The sequence below is a fragment of the Pieris napi genome, chromosome 8, assembly GCF_905475465.1.
Source record: "Pieris napi chromosome 8, ilPieNapi1.2, whole genome shotgun sequence".
Lineage (NCBI taxonomy): Eukaryota > Metazoa > Arthropoda > Insecta > Lepidoptera > Pieridae > Pieris > Pieris napi.
The window spans coordinates 5410052-5429691 of NC_062241.1; the positions used below are offsets into that span (position 1 = coordinate 5410052).

A 19640-nucleotide genomic window follows, 5' to 3' on the forward strand; every position below is an offset into this window, starting at 1 on the left:
AAACATACAATTCTTACGTGATATGAATTTTCATCATTAGGAATTTATTCTTAAATTCATTATTATTAAAGCTTTTACGTATATAATTAATTCTAATTATTAAAGCTTTATTTTAAGTACATAATAAATAGCGTATTAATATAAATAACAAAGTAAGTACTTTGAAAGGGAAATCCCTTTCGTTGGATTTGTAGTATGTAATTTTATTTACATTTAAAATGCATGTTTCCTGTATGCACAGCTTAATTAACATATCAAAGTTTTGATTACGATACCATATTGAAGAGTCATTTAAACTACAAATTACTAATGATAAATTGATTATACAACACAGTGTCAATTACTTTTAAATCACACCTACAATTTTCTAAACTGAATATGATTATTAACCTATTGTGAACCGTATTTCTTTAGCAGTAAGTGTAAATATCGGTTGTATACGTCCAATTTATTTACTAAGTATGATGACTTTATTTCGTGTTCTAAGTTAAACAATTTATTTTCAGTGATAGGTAGTTATTTTTTTAATATAACTTATGGCGTAGACAGTATGAAATTGTGTTAAATTATTTTTGGAACAAAGTTCGACGACCGCAATTAGATAATTTTCCCTAGAATTAAATGCAACTTAGAAAACTCACCCCGATATAAAACTATCTTAATTAAAACCGTTTTGCGCTGCGTACGTTGGACTGTAATTAGATTTTCCACCGGGAAAAATTCACTTATTTTCAGCTAGTGGAGATAGTTTGATCATGCACCTGAAGAGGTTTCTCAATTAATAACGATATTAAGGCGCACCACGTTACTACGGCCCTTATAATGAATGGATTTCATTAGAATTCTTGTACAATTAGTTATGTATGATAAATATACATATAGCGCATATTATTATTATAAGATATTTATATGTTATTTTATATGGTGGTTCAGTATTACAAAACATAATAATATCCTGACTCATTTCTTAAATAATAATTCTTAATATTCGTAAAAATAACACTACAAGTCAAAACTTTGAAAGAAAAGGTACCAAAAAAGCGTTGATCTTTATTGTACATATGCATAAAAACTAAAGTTGTTTTTTTATACATATTCATAAAAACACAATATCGTAATATGAATAAACAACATTGTTCTTAATGAAAAACACTGGAAACTCAAACAAGTTACCATATTGCAAAGTCATCATCGTCAAAAAGCGAGTGAATCCAATCAACACTAGCACTAGTTTTAATTAATAGGGGGACAAAGAGGGAGGTAATGGAAGCCTAATTCAGTTAGGGCGTCATCAGGGAATGATTGGTTTGATGACTAGAGGAAAGTGCCGGCAATAATCCCTTTAGAGGAAAAAATAGATTTTCCTTTTAGTCTAGATTTTTGGATCGAAATTGGAGGCTTATAGTTGTCTGGCTGATGATGCGGTTTCGGCGTCGAATCTTATTTTTAATATTTGACTGATCGATGTTCTGTACTTCATTAGTTAGTTAAAATTTAAAATCTTCTATGACAACCAAATATTATGTGCCGACAAAATGCCAATTAAGCTTTTTTTGATTGAAGAAGCTTGATTTGATTCTAGTGTAAAATTAAAAAAATTGTGTATCATAAATCAGTTGGAGTAAATCTACCATATTTAGAGTTTCTTTTTAATTTGGGTGAATAATCTTAAATTTAAAGAATCGAGTAATGCGTCGGCACGGCAGTGCAACATATTTGTTTATATATTATTCTAGATAATGTTTATGAACACAATAAATATTGTACCTTTAGTTTTCACATTTAACTTTGTCGATAAGACATAGAGGTTAAAATTAGCTTTTCTATAAACTTCCCACTATCCGTTTTAAATTTTCAATTAGTATAAAATGTTTACCTATTTTTGTTTAATTAAGTATATATAATAATTATATGTATTAGTATTAACGTTACTTATATCAGACAGTTCACTAAGGTCATTAGTGTATTGTTGCTAGCTAATGGATTATCAGTGATTTGCATTTACCAACTGCATTGTGTGCACTAGTTAATTTATTACCTAAAGTGGCGGTCTTAATCACTTGTTACAATTTAAACAACTGCTTTCTGTAAGTACATTTACTAGCTATAATTAGTATTTTTTTACTTATCAATATATTGTATACTAAACTCTTATTTATAATTATAAATTGCATAAATTCAAGTGATAAAGAACAATAGAAGCAAGTGGGATACGAGTCAAAACTCCCTTGTGAGTTCGCAACTTATACGGTAAAACACATATTGAAATTACGCAACTGAATATAGATTTTATCTAATTTTCAGTATGAAGGTATATAAATTTTATTTATAAATACAGAAATGTGTATACTTACACACATTTATACTTTAAAATAAAAATGTACCCCAAACATCCTGTTAAAGCCCCTCTAGCATTGAATTTCAATACGTACACAATGCAATTGCTATGCAGTCTGTCAGATAATTACTATGAGCTAAAGCGTAGGGATACAAAGCGTTATAAAGTCACATAACTTACTGTATTATATTTGACCAGTAAATACGAAAGACATTTCTGGCAAGTAGCATTCTGTGTCTACACATGAAATGATTATTGTTTCACCAAATTTGTATTTTTTTTTAGACATTTCACACCAATTGACCTAGTCCCATGCTAAGTTGGTGAAGCTTGTGTTATGGGTACTAGGCAACGGATATACATACATATTATAGATAGATAGACATATAAATACATATTTAGCACCCAAGACCTAAGCACAACACCAAATGCTCATCACATCGATGTTCGTCTCAGCCGGGGATCGAACCCGGGACCCATGGATTCGCAGTCTGGGGTACTAACCACTAGACCAATGAGTCGTCAAATTCATGAATTAACCTTAGAAGTCGCTAAAGCACGAATATAACAAAAATGGCAGTATTAGATTCTTGTTGATGTGAGTGTAATAAAAAATATTAAAACGTAATATTAATGTTATTTTATGAGATTAGTTACCGTAGAGATTAACGCCTGGGAAGGATACAAGATACAAAAACATACAAGGATTGCACATTTCTGTTCTTCTTTTACGAAAAAGTTCTATACGACCGATTAGTTAATTTCGTAAGTAGTTCCTTTAAAATAAAAAATCATAAGGAACTGCAGTGATTTAAATGATTTATTTAAAAATACTTCGTTATTTTCTCTTAACATCCACTACATTCATCAGAGAGCAGTATACGTGGCAATGTTGTGAGAAATCAACCGTTTTACTGTCCTTTGTCTTCTTAAATCGCCAAACTAAGACAACTAGGTTGAGAGTTTTCGCGGTTAGTACATTTTATTAGACCTTACAATTATATTGGAGTTTACTCCTTAAGAAACGATTTGAGTTATAAGGCTCGGTACGGAAATTTTATGAGGAGTAAAATCAAGTGTAACACGAAAAGTTGAGGCGTTATGTGTAACACGAAAAGTTGAGGCGTTATGTAGACTTTTCTATTTTGAATTCACGTTTTGACAGCCACGTTACAACATTGTCAGTGTTGACAGGTGTAAAAAATAAAAGTAGATTGTCTAGCGTGCCATAGAGTTTTGTCAATAGTAATGGTCAGTGAAATTAAAACTAAAAAGATTGTTCATTCTTATTCTTCTCTTACTATAAAGGTAACTTTGGTCACAGAAAGAAAATCCTATTTGGGCATAGATGATGTAGGTACGTTTTATTACTACTACAAACATTTATATTATAAAAACATATATTCTTACCACCTTTAGTATGAAAATATGGTCGACAGCCACAGAACATTATCGCCATTTTATCGTTCGTAAGGAGTAAACTCCAATCGTGCGTCGTAGCTGACACATACACACATTTTTTTATTAGACACCCCGATTCTAAAGGAACAAGAGTTAAATACTGAGTTCCTTTCATTACTATATTATAAGTGAGTAAATAGCAAATTGGCTGTAATTACGATAAATCCTGGATATCGTACACCCATGTTTTTCAGGCGAACAAATTCGCGAGCGACAGTTTTTTTTGATATGGTATCACATAGCTTAACTTCTGGCAACAACTTTTTACCACATTTTATCGTTCGTAAGGAGTAAACTCCAATCGTGCGTCGTAGCTGACACATACACACATTTTTTTATTAGACACCCCGATTCTAAAGGAACAAGAGTTAAATACTGAGTTCCTTTCATTACTATATTATAAGTGAGTAAATAGCAAATTGGCTGTAATTACGATAAATCCTGGATATCGTACACCCATGTTTTTCAGGCGAACAAATTCGCGAGCGACAGTTTTTTTGATATGGTATCACATAGCGTAACTTCTGGCAACAACTTTTTACCACATTGATTGATAAAGCTCTTTTAAAAAATATTTTTTTTTGTGGCTAATACCGCGTTACTATTACGAGTTCTGTTAGTAAGTTCCGCTGTCTGTATCAGATTTTTCCAAAGCTCGTAAAGCTGTGTACAACCGTGCAAATAGTCCCGGGGTAATGGGGTGGAAGCGTCAAATGTTTAGAACTCAGCTAATAAACGTGTTAATTCGTTACGTTAAAGTTAATGAAACGGTGACTTATTGAGACATGCAAAGAAATCATTGAGCTTTAAAAGGTCGTGCGGAACTTTGATGACCTGAGTTGTTAATTTATCGAATTAAATAGCAAGTATGATTTAATTGTCTTATAAGATTAATTAAATTATTTTAATTGATTTTTAGTACGATTACTTACTAGAATAATGAATTATTTGTGAATAAAACTCAATTAATACAATTGTATTTTTAGCCATTTTTTTTTTGATAGTGTACAAACAAGATCTTTGGTCACGTTTCACATTGAAAAGTTTAAAAGGCAATAAAAACCTACCGTATTAGAAACCGTTAATTCATCACAATTATTATATTTAAACCAACAACTGCGGTAAAGAGTTTTGGTATTAAAATATGAGTTATAACGTATAAATACAGGCGATATTAGGTTAAGTTCCAAGGCCTGATGAGCTTTCACCAAACAATTCAATAACGAATTTCGGGCCTTAGAATAAGATAAAATTAAGTATCATCTATCATTGTACATACATAACATTTGTTCCCGACACCATTGAGTGGGCGGGCAATGATTTACCGCCTCTTGTTCAATGCTAATCGGGTGCTAAGTATCGTTCTGATTTATGTTGCCAGATTAAAGTATAATTATTTACCCTGACTCTTGTCAGATGCTAATTACGGCTTCTTATCACAATTTCCTTGAAGATTTAGCTGAGGTAACAAATGCTGGGAGAACGATTCATGTGCTTGTGAACATCATTTCATCGTTATATGTGATATATATATATATCCGTTTTACAATTATTATATATTATGAATGTTAATGTTAATAAAAAAATACAAGTTGACAATTTTTATTAATTAATTTTAAAAAAATGTGCTTTCTAATCACTGTGTAATGTGATCCGCCAGTGATGAAAAGTTACACGAAAAGTGATAACTTAGTTTTTGTCTCAAGTACTCTCTTATATTGGATAATATAATGACCTTAAATAATAAAGTAATTTGCCTTTGTTGGTGTGCTCCTTTAAGAAGTCTATTGAACTTAGCCGTCAGAGCAAATTAATAGGTTTTCTAACGATACGTATTAAAAGGGTGTCGACACATCCGACTAAGATAGATGCTGGTACACAGGAAGAGGAAATGGTGTTGGATCGTGCCCTTAACAGATTCATTTTTCACGACCTTAGAATAAGACTTAATGATGGTCTTTACTGATAATGGTGTGATTCCACTCACAATGCCCTCGCTAAGAAAATCTACCCATTTTTCAATAAATCGTCATTGAAATCTAAGATTTTGGTTTATTTTTAGTTTATAACTTCCCTTAAATAAATTTAATTACAATTTGCGAAATCCATTGTTCATTCAAAAGCATGTAACCTACTTTTAATTGTTTGAAGTTGATATAATTAATATATTTTGACAAAAAAATAAAAAAGTGGTTAAACGGCTGAGCGTTCCTATTAAAGACCTAGATATCTTGATTTAACAAAAAATTATAAATAATACAAAATACATAATACATATTAATTATACCACCATTATAAGTTTTAGCCATCTAGCGGATGTGTGCAGAAATAATTTAAGAAACGTCCAAATTTGTGTATATGTTACTGTAAAAGCTCGAACTGCAGTAAATCCTAAGATATTCCAGTAAAACCTAAGATGTACCAATTCCTAAAGGTAAATGTCCCAAAAGATTTTCGATTGGAACTCTTACCACCATTCCGCTGGTAAATCTTAGGATTTACATTAATGGCACGGTAAATGTCGAAAAACAAAAATAATTATTAAGTTAGACTAGCTTATGTAAGCATTATGTTTGTATTTCGTTGTTAAAATCCAAATAGAGAACTACTGATTCAGTTAGATAGATATGATAGAGATTGAGATATTCAGAGATATACGTTAAGTGTTTTTTAAAATAATTTAAATAAGTTGGTATTAGTTTGTACTTATTAGTATCATGTGATACCTTTATAATAATATGTACTTACCTGTTTTGTCTAATAGTACATTAAAGTAAATAATTAAGTCTATTGTTTTGTTACTCATTGTTTTATTCCTAAAACATACCTACATCTACCAGCTGACAGTGGTAAAACCTAGCATATACTGAATTCAAATGGTAAAAGCTCGAAACAATCGTCGTATTTTCAGAAATACTTACATTTACCAACTCATGACGGTAAATCCTAAGACTTACACTTAAATGTTAAGATTAACCGTAGTTGTAACTTTTACAGTAACATATACACTACACAAATATTTTACATAAATTAGACATATAGTATAGTTAAATTTAGTGAGAAATAACTTCAGAGAAAAATATTTTTTCTCACTAATACTTTTATACTAAGAGATAAATTGGTATGAGCACAAATCCCTACTAACTAGTAGTATTGTATGAAATAAATACAATAGATACTTGACTGCCCCGGCTTCTGTTACAAAAGGTAAGAGGTATAATAGTGGTCATTATTTCGACTTTTGTCCGTCTAATTGTGCAACCATGGCAACGCGGCATTTGGTCAAGAGATTATAGCAGAAATACCTTTGGTTATTCTGACAATTACGTTGTTCAAAATATAATTTATATGTAAGCTCATAATCTATATATATAAAAATGAAACCCGTTTTCCGTTGTCACGACATAACATGAAAACGGCTTGACCGATTTGTCTGATTTTTTTTTATAATATACCTTGAAGTACGAGGATGGTTCTTACGGAAAAAAATTGAGTGAAAAAGTCTAAAATAACACTTTTCTATATTCCCATACAAAATATTCGTAATAATACTTAAGAGTCAATTTGAACTTTAATATCATAGCATAAAGTTCAAGTGTTAGTGGAGGGGTTCCGGGAAGGTAAATTTTTATTTTTTGACATAATGTATTTGTTGTCTTATCAATTTTCTTCTTTTTATCTTACTAGCTAGACCGGTGTCCCGAATAGCAGAATAAGTATTTTAAACAAATAAAGAATCGACTGTTAGGCGGTACGATGTTCGCCAGGCCAGCTAGTAGACTATAAATACCAAAAAAACTAGTGCCGCTAACCTAACCTAACCTTTTAAGTCTCAGATTTCTGTTTCAAGATCATTTGCTTTTTCTAATAGGCAAGTAGATAGGACACACGTCACCGACGTTTTTCTATGATATGCCGGTTTCGTTACGATGTTTTCTTCCACCGTATGACCGAGTGTTCAATGCGCATATACACGGAATGTCCATTTAGGCACAGCCAGGGTCGAACATACTACTTTAGGGAAGAGAGTTGCACGCTAAACCACTAGGCCAACACTGCTCTCAATGTTAAACTAGGCTCTATTAAAAACAAACGCGAAACAATTGTTTAATTTATTAAGTATATTATAACATCTATAGTTAATACTTGTTATAATATTATGTTCTTTATATCAAGGTCGTTCTTAAAATGTATAGCTACTTAATACAGAACTATATTCATCTAGTTAAACCAGAAAAGATATAAACAACAAAGAGCCAGATATCAAATCTTCATACTTCACTAAACCCTCAAATTATACCGTTGTCAGACATAATTCAACTCTCGAAATCCTTGACTTTTCAATTCTTAAATATCATTACAACTCCATTAGCAGACAATGGACGGTACATTTGAACAACCACTCAAAGGAGTCATCCACAAAAATCTAAAAACTATGGAATAAAGGGGCAAAAAGATACCGTTGCTCACCGAAGTGGATGCAATTGCACCGTAATACATACCACGAATGAATTTAATAGTAAAAAATTCCGAGTGGTCAGCGAACAAAGAAGTTGGTCGGAGTAATTTTCTACTTCATAGAAGTACTGGATCACACATAGATTATGAAATATGGATGTGATGTTGAAATAAAACTGCATATTAAAAAAAATTATAAAATAACATGTATTCGTTTTTTCATAGCTTCATGTTTACTTAACTAGTAACACTTCAGTGCCCTGTTGCTTAAATAATTATAGCTGTGAGTGATTATTATAGTACAGATACATATACAGTAAGAGCAGTGTTGGCCTAGTGGCTTCAGCGTGCGACTCTCGTCCCTGAGGTCGTAGGTTCGACCCCGGCTATGCACCAATGGACTTTCTTTCTATGTGCGCATTTAATATTCGCTCGAACGGTGACGGAAAACATTGTGAGGAAACCGCCATGTCTAAAGCGGGCCATAGACGGACCGCATGTTACAGTCAAGACCGACTGCAATATGCGGTCGCCGCACGGCGATCTGCAGTTTCCATACTAAATTCATATCCGCAATACACGGACCGCTCGAGCAGTTCCTGAGCAAACCGCATATTGCAGTCGGTCTTGACTGCAACATGCGGTCCGTCTATGGCCCGCTTTAGAGCCAAAAAGTCGACGGCGTATGTCAGGCACAGGAGGCTGATCTTAAAAAATATGAAAAAATATGATCATTAAACCGATTCAGAAATCTGAGGGCCAGATCTAAAGAGGTTGTAGCGCCACTGATTTTTTTTTACTACATATAAAAAAAAAATCTGTGGCGATATATGTAGTACATACAGATTAGTCAATTTTTTTTTATAATACTTATATCTGGGCTAGCATTTTGCTTTATATTGCTAATCAATTTACAACATTTTTTTTATAGAACAGGGGACAAACGGGCACGGTGCCTAGCTATGTGATACCGCTCACTGCAAGAAGGCTCGCAATTGCGTGGTCATAATCTTTTTTCTCAAATACTAAAGATAGATAAAACATTCAGCCGTATAACAGGCTAATCTAAGAGAGTAAATGTTTCGAAATAATTAATCGGAAATATACCACATCTACCGTTTATACATTGCAACCCTTTACAACGATGCCTTACCGGTCATTGACTGCAAAACGGCCGGAAGTGGAGGAAACTTCACAAAGCTCGATCATAAACAAAAAACGAAAAGAAATCGCTAATTCCCCCGTGCGGTGTAATCCCTTTGATCGTGGTTTGTCTTTGCAGAGTTAAAAGTTGCTCGCATTGTTTAGAATTACATGACTAAAGAGTTCTTGCATGTGAAGTATAAAGTTAAATTAATTTTTACGTGAGTTATACTGCGGGTAATTTAAAAAACCTGATATACGTATATTAAAAAGCTAAAGCATGTAAATACAGGGGTCTAGGCTCCGAATATGATTTTGTCCTATTCGGTGTCGAGACCCTTGGTCCGTGGGGTCCTAGTGCTATAAGGCGTTTTTAAAGAAATAGCAAAAATGTTAGTCGACATCACAGGAAACCGAAGAGCTGGCAGCTACCTCAGACAAAGATTGGTCTAGCTATTCAAAGGGGGAACGCTGCCAGTATCTTCGGAACCTTGCCTAAAGGTACTCCTTTTAATAATATATTTTAGTTATTATATTTTAAGGTTAGTTATTGTTATACTAAAATATGGGCTTCCAAGTCGCATAAGAAATTCTTCAAGACATTTTTTATCTAATACCAAACCTCGTTTAGCAACAAAATTATTGTACCAAAACGCAAATCTAATATAAATTTAATAAAAACAACCAACAATTATTTAATAGACAACAAGTTTTACGTGTAGATTTCTAGTAAACGGTTGTATTTGTAAATAAAGAAAAATACCGACCATTATTATTTACGAGTCGTATTGTTGCTCACTCCATTGAACAAGGCCTGCGATTTTCTTTTCAATACAGGATGAGTATTTTTTGGTTTGTGAATCCTTTATCCCCACGCTCTTTGAGTTAACATGATATTTGTGAAAAAACTTTGTACATGTGTTTGCAATGTTATGGCCACAAGGCTGTTGGAATATTTTATTAATATGCACATTAATTAGACGTCCCCTCAAATCCTTATTAACTAATGTTTTATCAAAATCTGTCATAAGTCTAAATCAAAAACTTAAAAATTGTATTAAAAAAAAATTGATTCCTCCAAACATAAATTTTATGGAAATATTAATGTATAGTACACAGTGTTTGTAGTGTATTTTAGCAAAAAGTAGATGTAGCATCCTGTACAAAAGACAAATTGAAAGCAATGAAGTCGAAAGCGTAAGTTCTCAATCATTCAACTTAACGACAATTGAGGAGAGGGGCTATATACATGGATTAATAAAATGTGTGCGTATTGGATATTCATTTATATCTGCAAATTAAAAAAAAATAATGACTTCTATTCTATTCCACTAACACTAGCCATACTGCTAAGATGTTGATCAGAATACTGTAATTATAGTATATATCGACTCACTGACCAGTGGCGTAACTATACCATCTGGGGCCCGTGGCAAATTCTATTGATGGGGCCCTATCAGTAAAAATCGTCACATTGTACTCAGTTTAATGTTATTAAACTTCGAGGTTTTCCGCGTACTCAATTACACGTTGTATATGTCCCACTAATGGCCATAGGCCTCCTCTCTTAGGTGAGAGGGAATGGTCTGTAGTCCCCACGCCAGCCCAATGCATATTGGAGACTTCACATTCATCCATAGAACATAATATCTCTTGGGCCCGCGACCCAAGAGGGCCTTTGGCATTTTGCCAGCCCTGCCACCCTATTGTTACACCCTACTGTAGCATACATAGTTCAATTATAGCAGTATTTTATGTTATTATAACAGTTAAAAATACCGATTTCCATATAATTATTTGTTATATAAAAATAATATAGAAATTAAAAGTTCTGGTATATTTTGGTAGAATGGTTGGTGTTAATCCTCATGTATAATAAAGTCAATGGTAAGAACACTGGATTACATATTACTATTTATAATTTAGACAGGTATGTGTTTTGTTTGTCATTTATTGTGGAGAAGAAATAGTAATCCTGTATTTTGTATAATTAGCTGTAGGAATACTAAAAATCAAATAAATGAATATAAATCTTGGTTCGTCACATCCAACACCACGTTTTTATACTTCTCAGCCCTGCGTATTTTACGTAGCAATAACAGCTTAATAGTGTAAAAGCGAGCAAATTGTCGACTGAGCCGACTAATGGCGAGTCTTAAACAATTTACCTCGTTTATGTCAACGTTACTTCCCTGATTATCCTCTTAGAAAGAAAGTAACACACTATTTTTATTCTTAATAGATTTATAGACAATAAACGGTTTAATAATGCGAAACATGTAGGTTTATATCGTAACTTGGTTTATTTTATTTAAACCTAGAATACAATTTGAAGTCGGTGACTGCTAAGTAGGATTTTCATTTGAATATATATATATATATATAGTTTTTAATATATTCTTTTTCTCTTGGTGCCTCACCATTACTGGAGGTTGGCGGTGGTTTTCATGAAACGTTTTTTATCCAATCCCTAACGTTACGAAGCCATGAGTTTATCCTTCTAACAACACGCCGTTTATCCTGGATTTTACCTATTATAATTAATCATAATATATTAATGTAATAATAAATTACAATGATATTAATGTTAATAGTCGTTTCTATTTAGCTTTTTCTCTTCAGACAATTTTTAAAGGCAAGGTGCAATTACGTTTACGCAACTCCTGCCAAAGAACACAAAAGTACTGTCTAGTAGACTCCAGGTTCTATGCAATTTAGGCAAATTGGCTATGTACGCACTAAAATCATCTAGTTTAATTCTAAAACGATCTCATTAAAGGGACCCTGAAGTTTGCTTTAAAATTCTATCAAACTTTGGGCATGGGCCAGTATACTTTTAAAACGAAATACTATTATACTGATGACACAAAACACTTAACATCAGATGAGCCTGCCCGTTTGCCCCCGGTTCTATAAAAACAAACAAAATATCTCTTATTATTCGAAGAATGGATTTTTGTTCGCTTTACTATTTTCAGATTTAAGCTCCCATGCCTTACATCACTTCATAAAAGCTACTAAAATTTAAACATAAATAAAAATAAACGTTCAATAGCCTTTACAAATTTATATCTGAAAGTATTTTATATCTGTTTATATAGAAACCTTTGGTATTGTGTAAATTCTGAAAGGTCTTTGTGATTGTTCGGTTAGTTCATGTCAGCTCAATATGAATTTGTAAAGGTGGTGTGCTCTCATTAAGTACACTGTATTTAATGCTTTTATGATTATTACATTTAGCTTAATATTATTCTAATAATACATAATTTCGATCACGTTAAAAGTGTACTTATTATATAAGTAAATCCATATATAGAAAAGTGAATATTATGTGTTAATAATAATTCTGTTCAAACTCAAACTCAAATCTTTATTGCATTCCTTAAAACATACATAATTTATAACAATAATGAATAAGGACCTTGACTAGGCACAGCAATGTTGTGAGACATGCTTTTTCATAGTTCATTATATTCTTATACATTCCTATTCTTATAAGATACATTATTTATTTGGTATATTTAGTTTGGTTTCACGTTGCGAAAAGGTGCTCAACATTATTTATAAACTTAAGTTTTATAAATAAATTAAATCAATCAGTCAGTTCAATATGTTCTTGTTATTATAATAAATATGGTTTCTATATTTCAAGAAGACTCATTTATAAAAAAGCTATATATAAACAAATTGACATTATGATATATCAAATACACCGTCGTCAATGAATTAGATAATGCAAGTTTCACCGAGTTGTATCGACAAACAATCCCAAAATCACTTTGACGTTCGTAAAGGCAGCATTTCCAATTAATTCTATAATTGTGTCAAACCACAAATTCATTGAATATTCAAAGCAGAATGAAGTTTGAAACAACCTCATACAAAAACATGCTGAATTTGTTTCGACCAGTTATTATTATTATGTTCATCTGTGGATACAATTTTAAAACATTTACTCCCACTTTGTTAAGAAAAGTGATCGCTCAGTTTTACAGCCTCAGTTTAATAATCATCGTCTCATATTCTATAATGAACTGTTGTAACTTCATCCACCCATCCCAGTTCATGTCTCTCCTCGAATACGATTTCAGTGTCCTCGTTTCTATGATCTATAATAGCAAAATCCTGAAATTTATCTACGACCTCAAGTGCTTAGATGGTTATCTCAGAATCAATAAGCGCCATTACAAGATTATCAAATTCAGATTTTTCTTCATTGCAGTAACATTGTGGATTATTAGAATCATATACACGACTTTAAGTTGCGTTTCAAGGAACTGTTTTTATTCTTTCTTTCCATTTACGTTGAATTTTTTCTCGTCATTAGCTCTAGATTTGAATAGAGTTTGGAGATTCACAATTTTAAATACTATCCGATTTAGGATTAAACTGCTACGGCGCAGATTGGAAGAGGATCCTGAGGAAAACTATTATTTATACGCAGTAAAAATGAAGACGGTAAAGGAGGACAAATTAAAGTTTTGTCTTTTTATCTACAGACAAATTGGGAATATGGTGGACCTTATCCAACCAGAGATGCATGCGCAGGTTAGTAAGATAGTGTGAAAGTATTTGTAAATATTCTATTTTTGTGTGTAATTAATTAAATAAATTGTTTTATTTTTAGATGTTTGTGAGTATAATCTGTGGTATTCCAAAGCTTGTGGTCGATATCTATCATATTCTCTTAGTTATTGAAAATCATGTAAGTACTTTTTCATTATAGTCACAGAGCATATAAGCAATATACAAAAGTCAACTTTCAAGTCATAAAAAGATTTTTAGGTACATTATAGGAAAACAAGTTGAAACTCCTTTATTTATTTTTGAATACGTTATATTGATAAGAATGAGGTTATTAGTTGTATTTCTGTTCTAAACAAAATGAATACTTTTAGGAACCAATAACAGCTTTGGGGTTCACTGTTATGCATATAATTCATGTTTCGTTTTTGCTTATGTCTCCATCCGTCGTAATCGAATTGTTTCAAGTTGAGATTGAGAAAATCAGATTACATTTGATGCACCTAATAATTGATAGTAGTGGTAAGTGGTAATTTTACTCTTTGTATTTTATTTATAATAACCTCTCAACATTTTGTTCATGTTATTTAGTGAGTACTACCACCGATAGCATGGTAAAAGATTTATAAGATCCCATATAGTATATACTCAGAAACATGACTATTATTTAAAAAAACGCACTGGCGCTACAATCATTTAGGTTTGGGCCTCAGACACCGTAAGAGCATTTTTAAATGGCCACGTAGAAAGATAGTCTAATAATGTACAGCCGGGGATCAAACCTACGACCTCAGGGACGAGACTCGCACGCTGTAGCTACTAAGTCAACTCGGTTTTATCTATTTATTAAAAGCATTAAATCTTATAAATTAGAATGGTTAAAGCCGCACTGTTTTAGTCAAATTGCAAAACTTAGTGAGTCTTGAGAATTTTATACTGAAACATCCTATCCCATTATATTTTTCTTAAACTTCAGATCCGAAGACTAAAGAAGATGCTCAAATTTTTCTCCAATACTCCGAAATAAGATCACTAAAGAGCAAACTATGGAGATGTATTCCTATAAATATAGCATTGCCGTTGGACATTTTAAATATTTGTTACTCTGCAATAATTGTCATTATTAATTTTACAGATTTGTATTAAATTATATGCATTTCGAATTAGTGCTTTTGTTTGCTGAAGTGTTAGCGTACTGGTAAAGCATGCGATTGATCATTCTTTGGTAATGCACTTGGGCCTTTGCTATCCTCCAATGGAATTTTATATTAATGTGCCCATTCATAACTTAGTGATAGGCTAAAGTATCGTTTTCATTGCGTATACTATATTGTAATTTTAAATAAAAATAACAAATCAGTGGCGCTACAACTTTTGTAACTCTGGGCGTCAGATTTCAAAATCTGTTTCATCGTGCCGTCGTGTTACATCTAAGGCAAGCCGGTTTCCTCGCGACGTTTCCTTCACCGTTCGAGCGAATGTTAAATGCGCAAATTAAGTCCATTGGTGCACGGGGATCGCACATACGATATCAGGGTTGAGAGTCGCACGCTGAAGAAACTTGGCCAACACTGCTCTCTACTCTATTATGATTATAGTATAAATAAACAGCGAACTGAAGCTCAACTTTTAAAAATAAATGCATTCTGCATGGAAAAGTTCTTTAAAATAAAGATGAGTAAGTACTATCAATATTGCATTTACGATAAAATCTTGGCAAGTTGAGGGCATTCAAATCGCAGATAAGGCGAAGTTTCGATTGAATGGAGCGGAATAATGACAGAAACTGGTAAACAACTCGTAATTCTGCCATCACTTAACACTTTACGATCATACTTACACGCTTTTGTCATTTATCCGAGTATCTTATTTCAGCGTTACTTCCTGGATATTCATAGTTTTATTATGTGTACTTAAAATGGCCGTGCATATTATACGCTATTGGTTTCCTGTGTTCTAGAATTCGCTAGAAGTTCAAAAAACTTTTCGTTAATGCATATTGTCTACCTACGAAATAAATAAAAGATAAATTTGAAATCCTTTTGTTTTTACGCGGATAAGAACAATAAATAAAAGAGGGTTGCAACCTCAAGATTGTTACACCGATGTTCATCAAATCTGTCAAACATGTCAATTATTGTGTTCATTTTGTTTAAAGAAAATAAAGTCATTTTACTGGATTACAACGCATTTACTTAACCCAATAGACATAACATTTATTATATACGAAAACACACAGACATAAACACACAAAATAACAATACTCAAAGAAAAAATAAAATAAGACATATCAAAAACAATAAAAATAAAAAATTCCCTTTTCCCATTCGGTTCGCTTTAAGTGTGCAATGTGTGTGTGCTGCTTGTAATTGGCCCTGCTCAGCATTATGCTGTGGGGCAGAATGTTCCACAGCGCTGGTCATTCTGCCAGAGACCACAGCAGCTAGTTTGCGCCTCAGTCGCAAAAAAAAAAATATACTAAGTAGAAAATAATAATCTTAAAAGTAAGTAGTGTAAGTAATGAAAATCGTGTGTAAGGGTGTATAGTAAATAAAATTAAATTAAAAGTTAAAAATAAGAATAATTGTTAATAAGTAGATATTTTTTGTTTTTGTTTTTTTTTTGGTGGATAAAAACTAAATTTCTTGTTGAATATATGTCAATATACAGTTACTTCTCTTAAACTTAAAATTATAAAACTGTCCTGACCGTTGACTAGTTAACTAGGTATACAGTTATATAACTACGAACCATGACCATCATCAACAAAAACATAACTTACAACAAATGCAAAAATCTGAGGTGAAGCTTGCATTACGAATAGATTCCTAACATAGGTGACATTGTACGTTTAAAAATAATACTCATTAATTTAAATCTTCTCAGACGAAAGTATTGACTACAAATAATTAACCAAACTTCAACTTCGAATAATACTGGAACTGTGATATTCACAAATGGAACTAATCACTTAATGCAGGTAGAAGTTTACGTCTCTGAAATATTGTGAAGTTTGAAAGATGCATATTGAAATTTGTGGAAGTACTATGAAAACTCGATTTGTTTTTACTTTTATGGATGTTAACAAATAAATAAATAGTTCAATAATAAACATTTTTTCTTCTTCTTCTTATATTGCCATTTCTTTTCGAAGGTTGGCGATCATCATACCTTAATTTTGGATGCCGCGCTTCTAAACATTGACTTGGTGCTTTGAACATTCCATTGTCTAAGGTTTTTCAACCAAGACGTCTTTCTACCTGCCACTTTAACTTGTATGATTAGTTGAAGGAGCTCATTTACTGATTAGTAATAAATAGTTGTGCTTTAAACCATGCATTAAATATTATATTTATTAACCATGCATTAAATACTTCATTTATGGGCCTAAGTATACGCTGCTATAACATGATTCCTAGCAAAATATTGGAACTGTATTTAAACAGATTCAAAACACATATCAAAAAAACCTTAATGTGTAAAGGTTACTACACAGTCAATGACTACCTGGAAGATAAAAACGCTTGGCAATAGTTCTAATTATATTCTTATAATTTGATTTGTTATCTTTGAAGTGTTATGAATATGTGTGTAATGGTGAATGTGGTAAATCACAGAACAGATTTTAATTTTTTTTTACTTATGTAACTTAAATGACGTTGTGGTTTATGACATTTTCCTTTGAATAATTGTAATGTAAAGGGAGGGCAAAACTTGCTGAGTTTCTTGCCCGTTCTTCTCAGAACAAGGCCTCCTGGTAGTTTTGCGAACGGATGGCGTAGTCCTGCTCTTTCGTGAATTTTGTAAACGTTGTTGACATTCATAAGCATGCTCTAAGAAGCATCTAAATTGAATAAACGTATTTTGATTTTGATTGATTAGTATAGATTTGTAAATAGCTGCAAAAATAACAGAAAATGATAAGCCTTAATAAGTTAATGTTTTTTCACATTTATTTTAAAGTGAAACTGATGAGGAGGAAGATTTTAACCGTAAAATAAGAAGGATGTTAGAAGAAAGCAATTAGTTCTGGTTAATGTTTAATGAATACTCACAAAAAATTTAATAAGCATAATAATATAAATTATATTTGTTGTTTTGCTACGTACAGATGCAACAACAGATTGAACTTAACTATTTAGTACGAGCAAGTATTAGTAAATATAGGAAGAAATTTCCATTGACGTACATCCGGGTTTGGTAAGGATATATAATATAATATAATCTAGTATATAAAATTCTCATGTTTTTAATGCATATTCAGTAAGTCTGAGAATCGGCTACTATCTAGTAGATTTGAAAGGTAAATTTTTATTTTTTAGACATTTTTTTTATGATACCACATACAAAATACATACAACCCTTAATTTTCATCTACCCTCTACGATCAAAGCCTTATTATTTTTTATAGTAGATAATGTTTCTTATGGAACTAAAAATTTTTTTCCTAGAAATAATAAACATGGCAAAACGACGTTTGCCGGGTCAGCTAGTAAATTTATAAGAGCAAGTTTAACTAACATAAAAAAAATATTGTTCTCTCGAAAACAAATCTTAAGGGTTTCCAATATAAAATTGGTTCGATAAAATCTCTATGGCTCACCTAGCTTGTTTGATTTTACTCTCAAGAACAAAGCAATATATTTGAAAGCATACTAGAGATTGTAACAGGGTATCTACTTAAGAAACAATATTCTCGATTCGCCATACTACAGTTTATTGACATTTGAAATATTTATTTTTTATTAGTTGATCGAATATTCACTACACTTACGAATACATAATCTATATATATAAAAGAAAGTCGTGTTTGTTACAACACTTATAACTCGAGAACGGCTGGACCGATTGCCATGGTTTTTGATTTGTTGGATTTGTTTCCGTCGCGAATAGCAGAATAAGCAATAAAATATCGGATAAGTTATCGAATAACAATAAATTAATTAATTAATTTTACGAATGCAAAAACCATATGGTGCCATCTGTTGACAAAACTACGCATCATTTTACGTCGAATTCGTGTCAGTTCAAGAAATTCCGATCTTGAGGTGAATGAGGAGATGCATAACCATGCTTTGATCCTGATCAAAAGATGTTGGATATCAGAAAGTGCTTAACATGCAGTATCGCCATATTGACGCTAGAGAGAAGATGCCTAATGTGTAAAACTGCCATTCTTCTTTCGCAATGGCTAGCAATAAAACATTTCTGTATTTGCAAAAAAGTTGTATTAATGTAATACTTAACATTAATGAAATCCTAAAATAAGTTAAATTAAAGTAACAACGATATTATAAGGTTGTAGGGCGGAACGAAGTTAGCCAGGTCAGCTAGTATAATATATAACTCGTAACTTATAAATGGCACCTTAGTACATTATCTTACCTCTTCATATACATATCGGTAGGTAAACGGTATTTAGTGGAACCAGTTAAAGATATTACTTTAATGTTATGAGAATAAAATTATTGTAAGTCGGTTTATTAATATTCACGGGAGGAAATATAAATATTATATTGAAACTAGTGGACCCCACAGACGTTGTCCTGCATGATATTTCAAGCTATTAGGATATTAAAGTATGAAAGTACCGACTGCAGCGCCACCTGCCGGGCTGATTTGTGAATCTAAACCATTCCCAGATCCCCTTGAACACACACAAAAAATTTCATCAAAATCGGTCCAGTCGTTTGAGAGAAGTTCAGTGACATACACA

The 19640-nt window shown here is 32.1% G+C and overlaps 1 protein-coding gene across 1 annotated transcript; it reads left to right on the top strand.

Annotated features, from left to right (window-relative positions):
- Positions 1 to 1983: 1983 nt before the first annotated feature.
- Positions 1984 to 15070, top strand: LOC125051988 (the record flags this gene model as incomplete). The annotated part of the gene is made up of 5 exons (XM_047652632.1): positions 1984 to 2087; positions 13783 to 13948; positions 14028 to 14105; positions 14299 to 14446; positions 14901 to 15070. Coding segments are annotated over 5 exons (666 nt in total), but the record flags the coding sequence as incomplete, so codon positions are not given.
- Positions 15071 to 19640: the final 4570 nt, after the last annotated feature.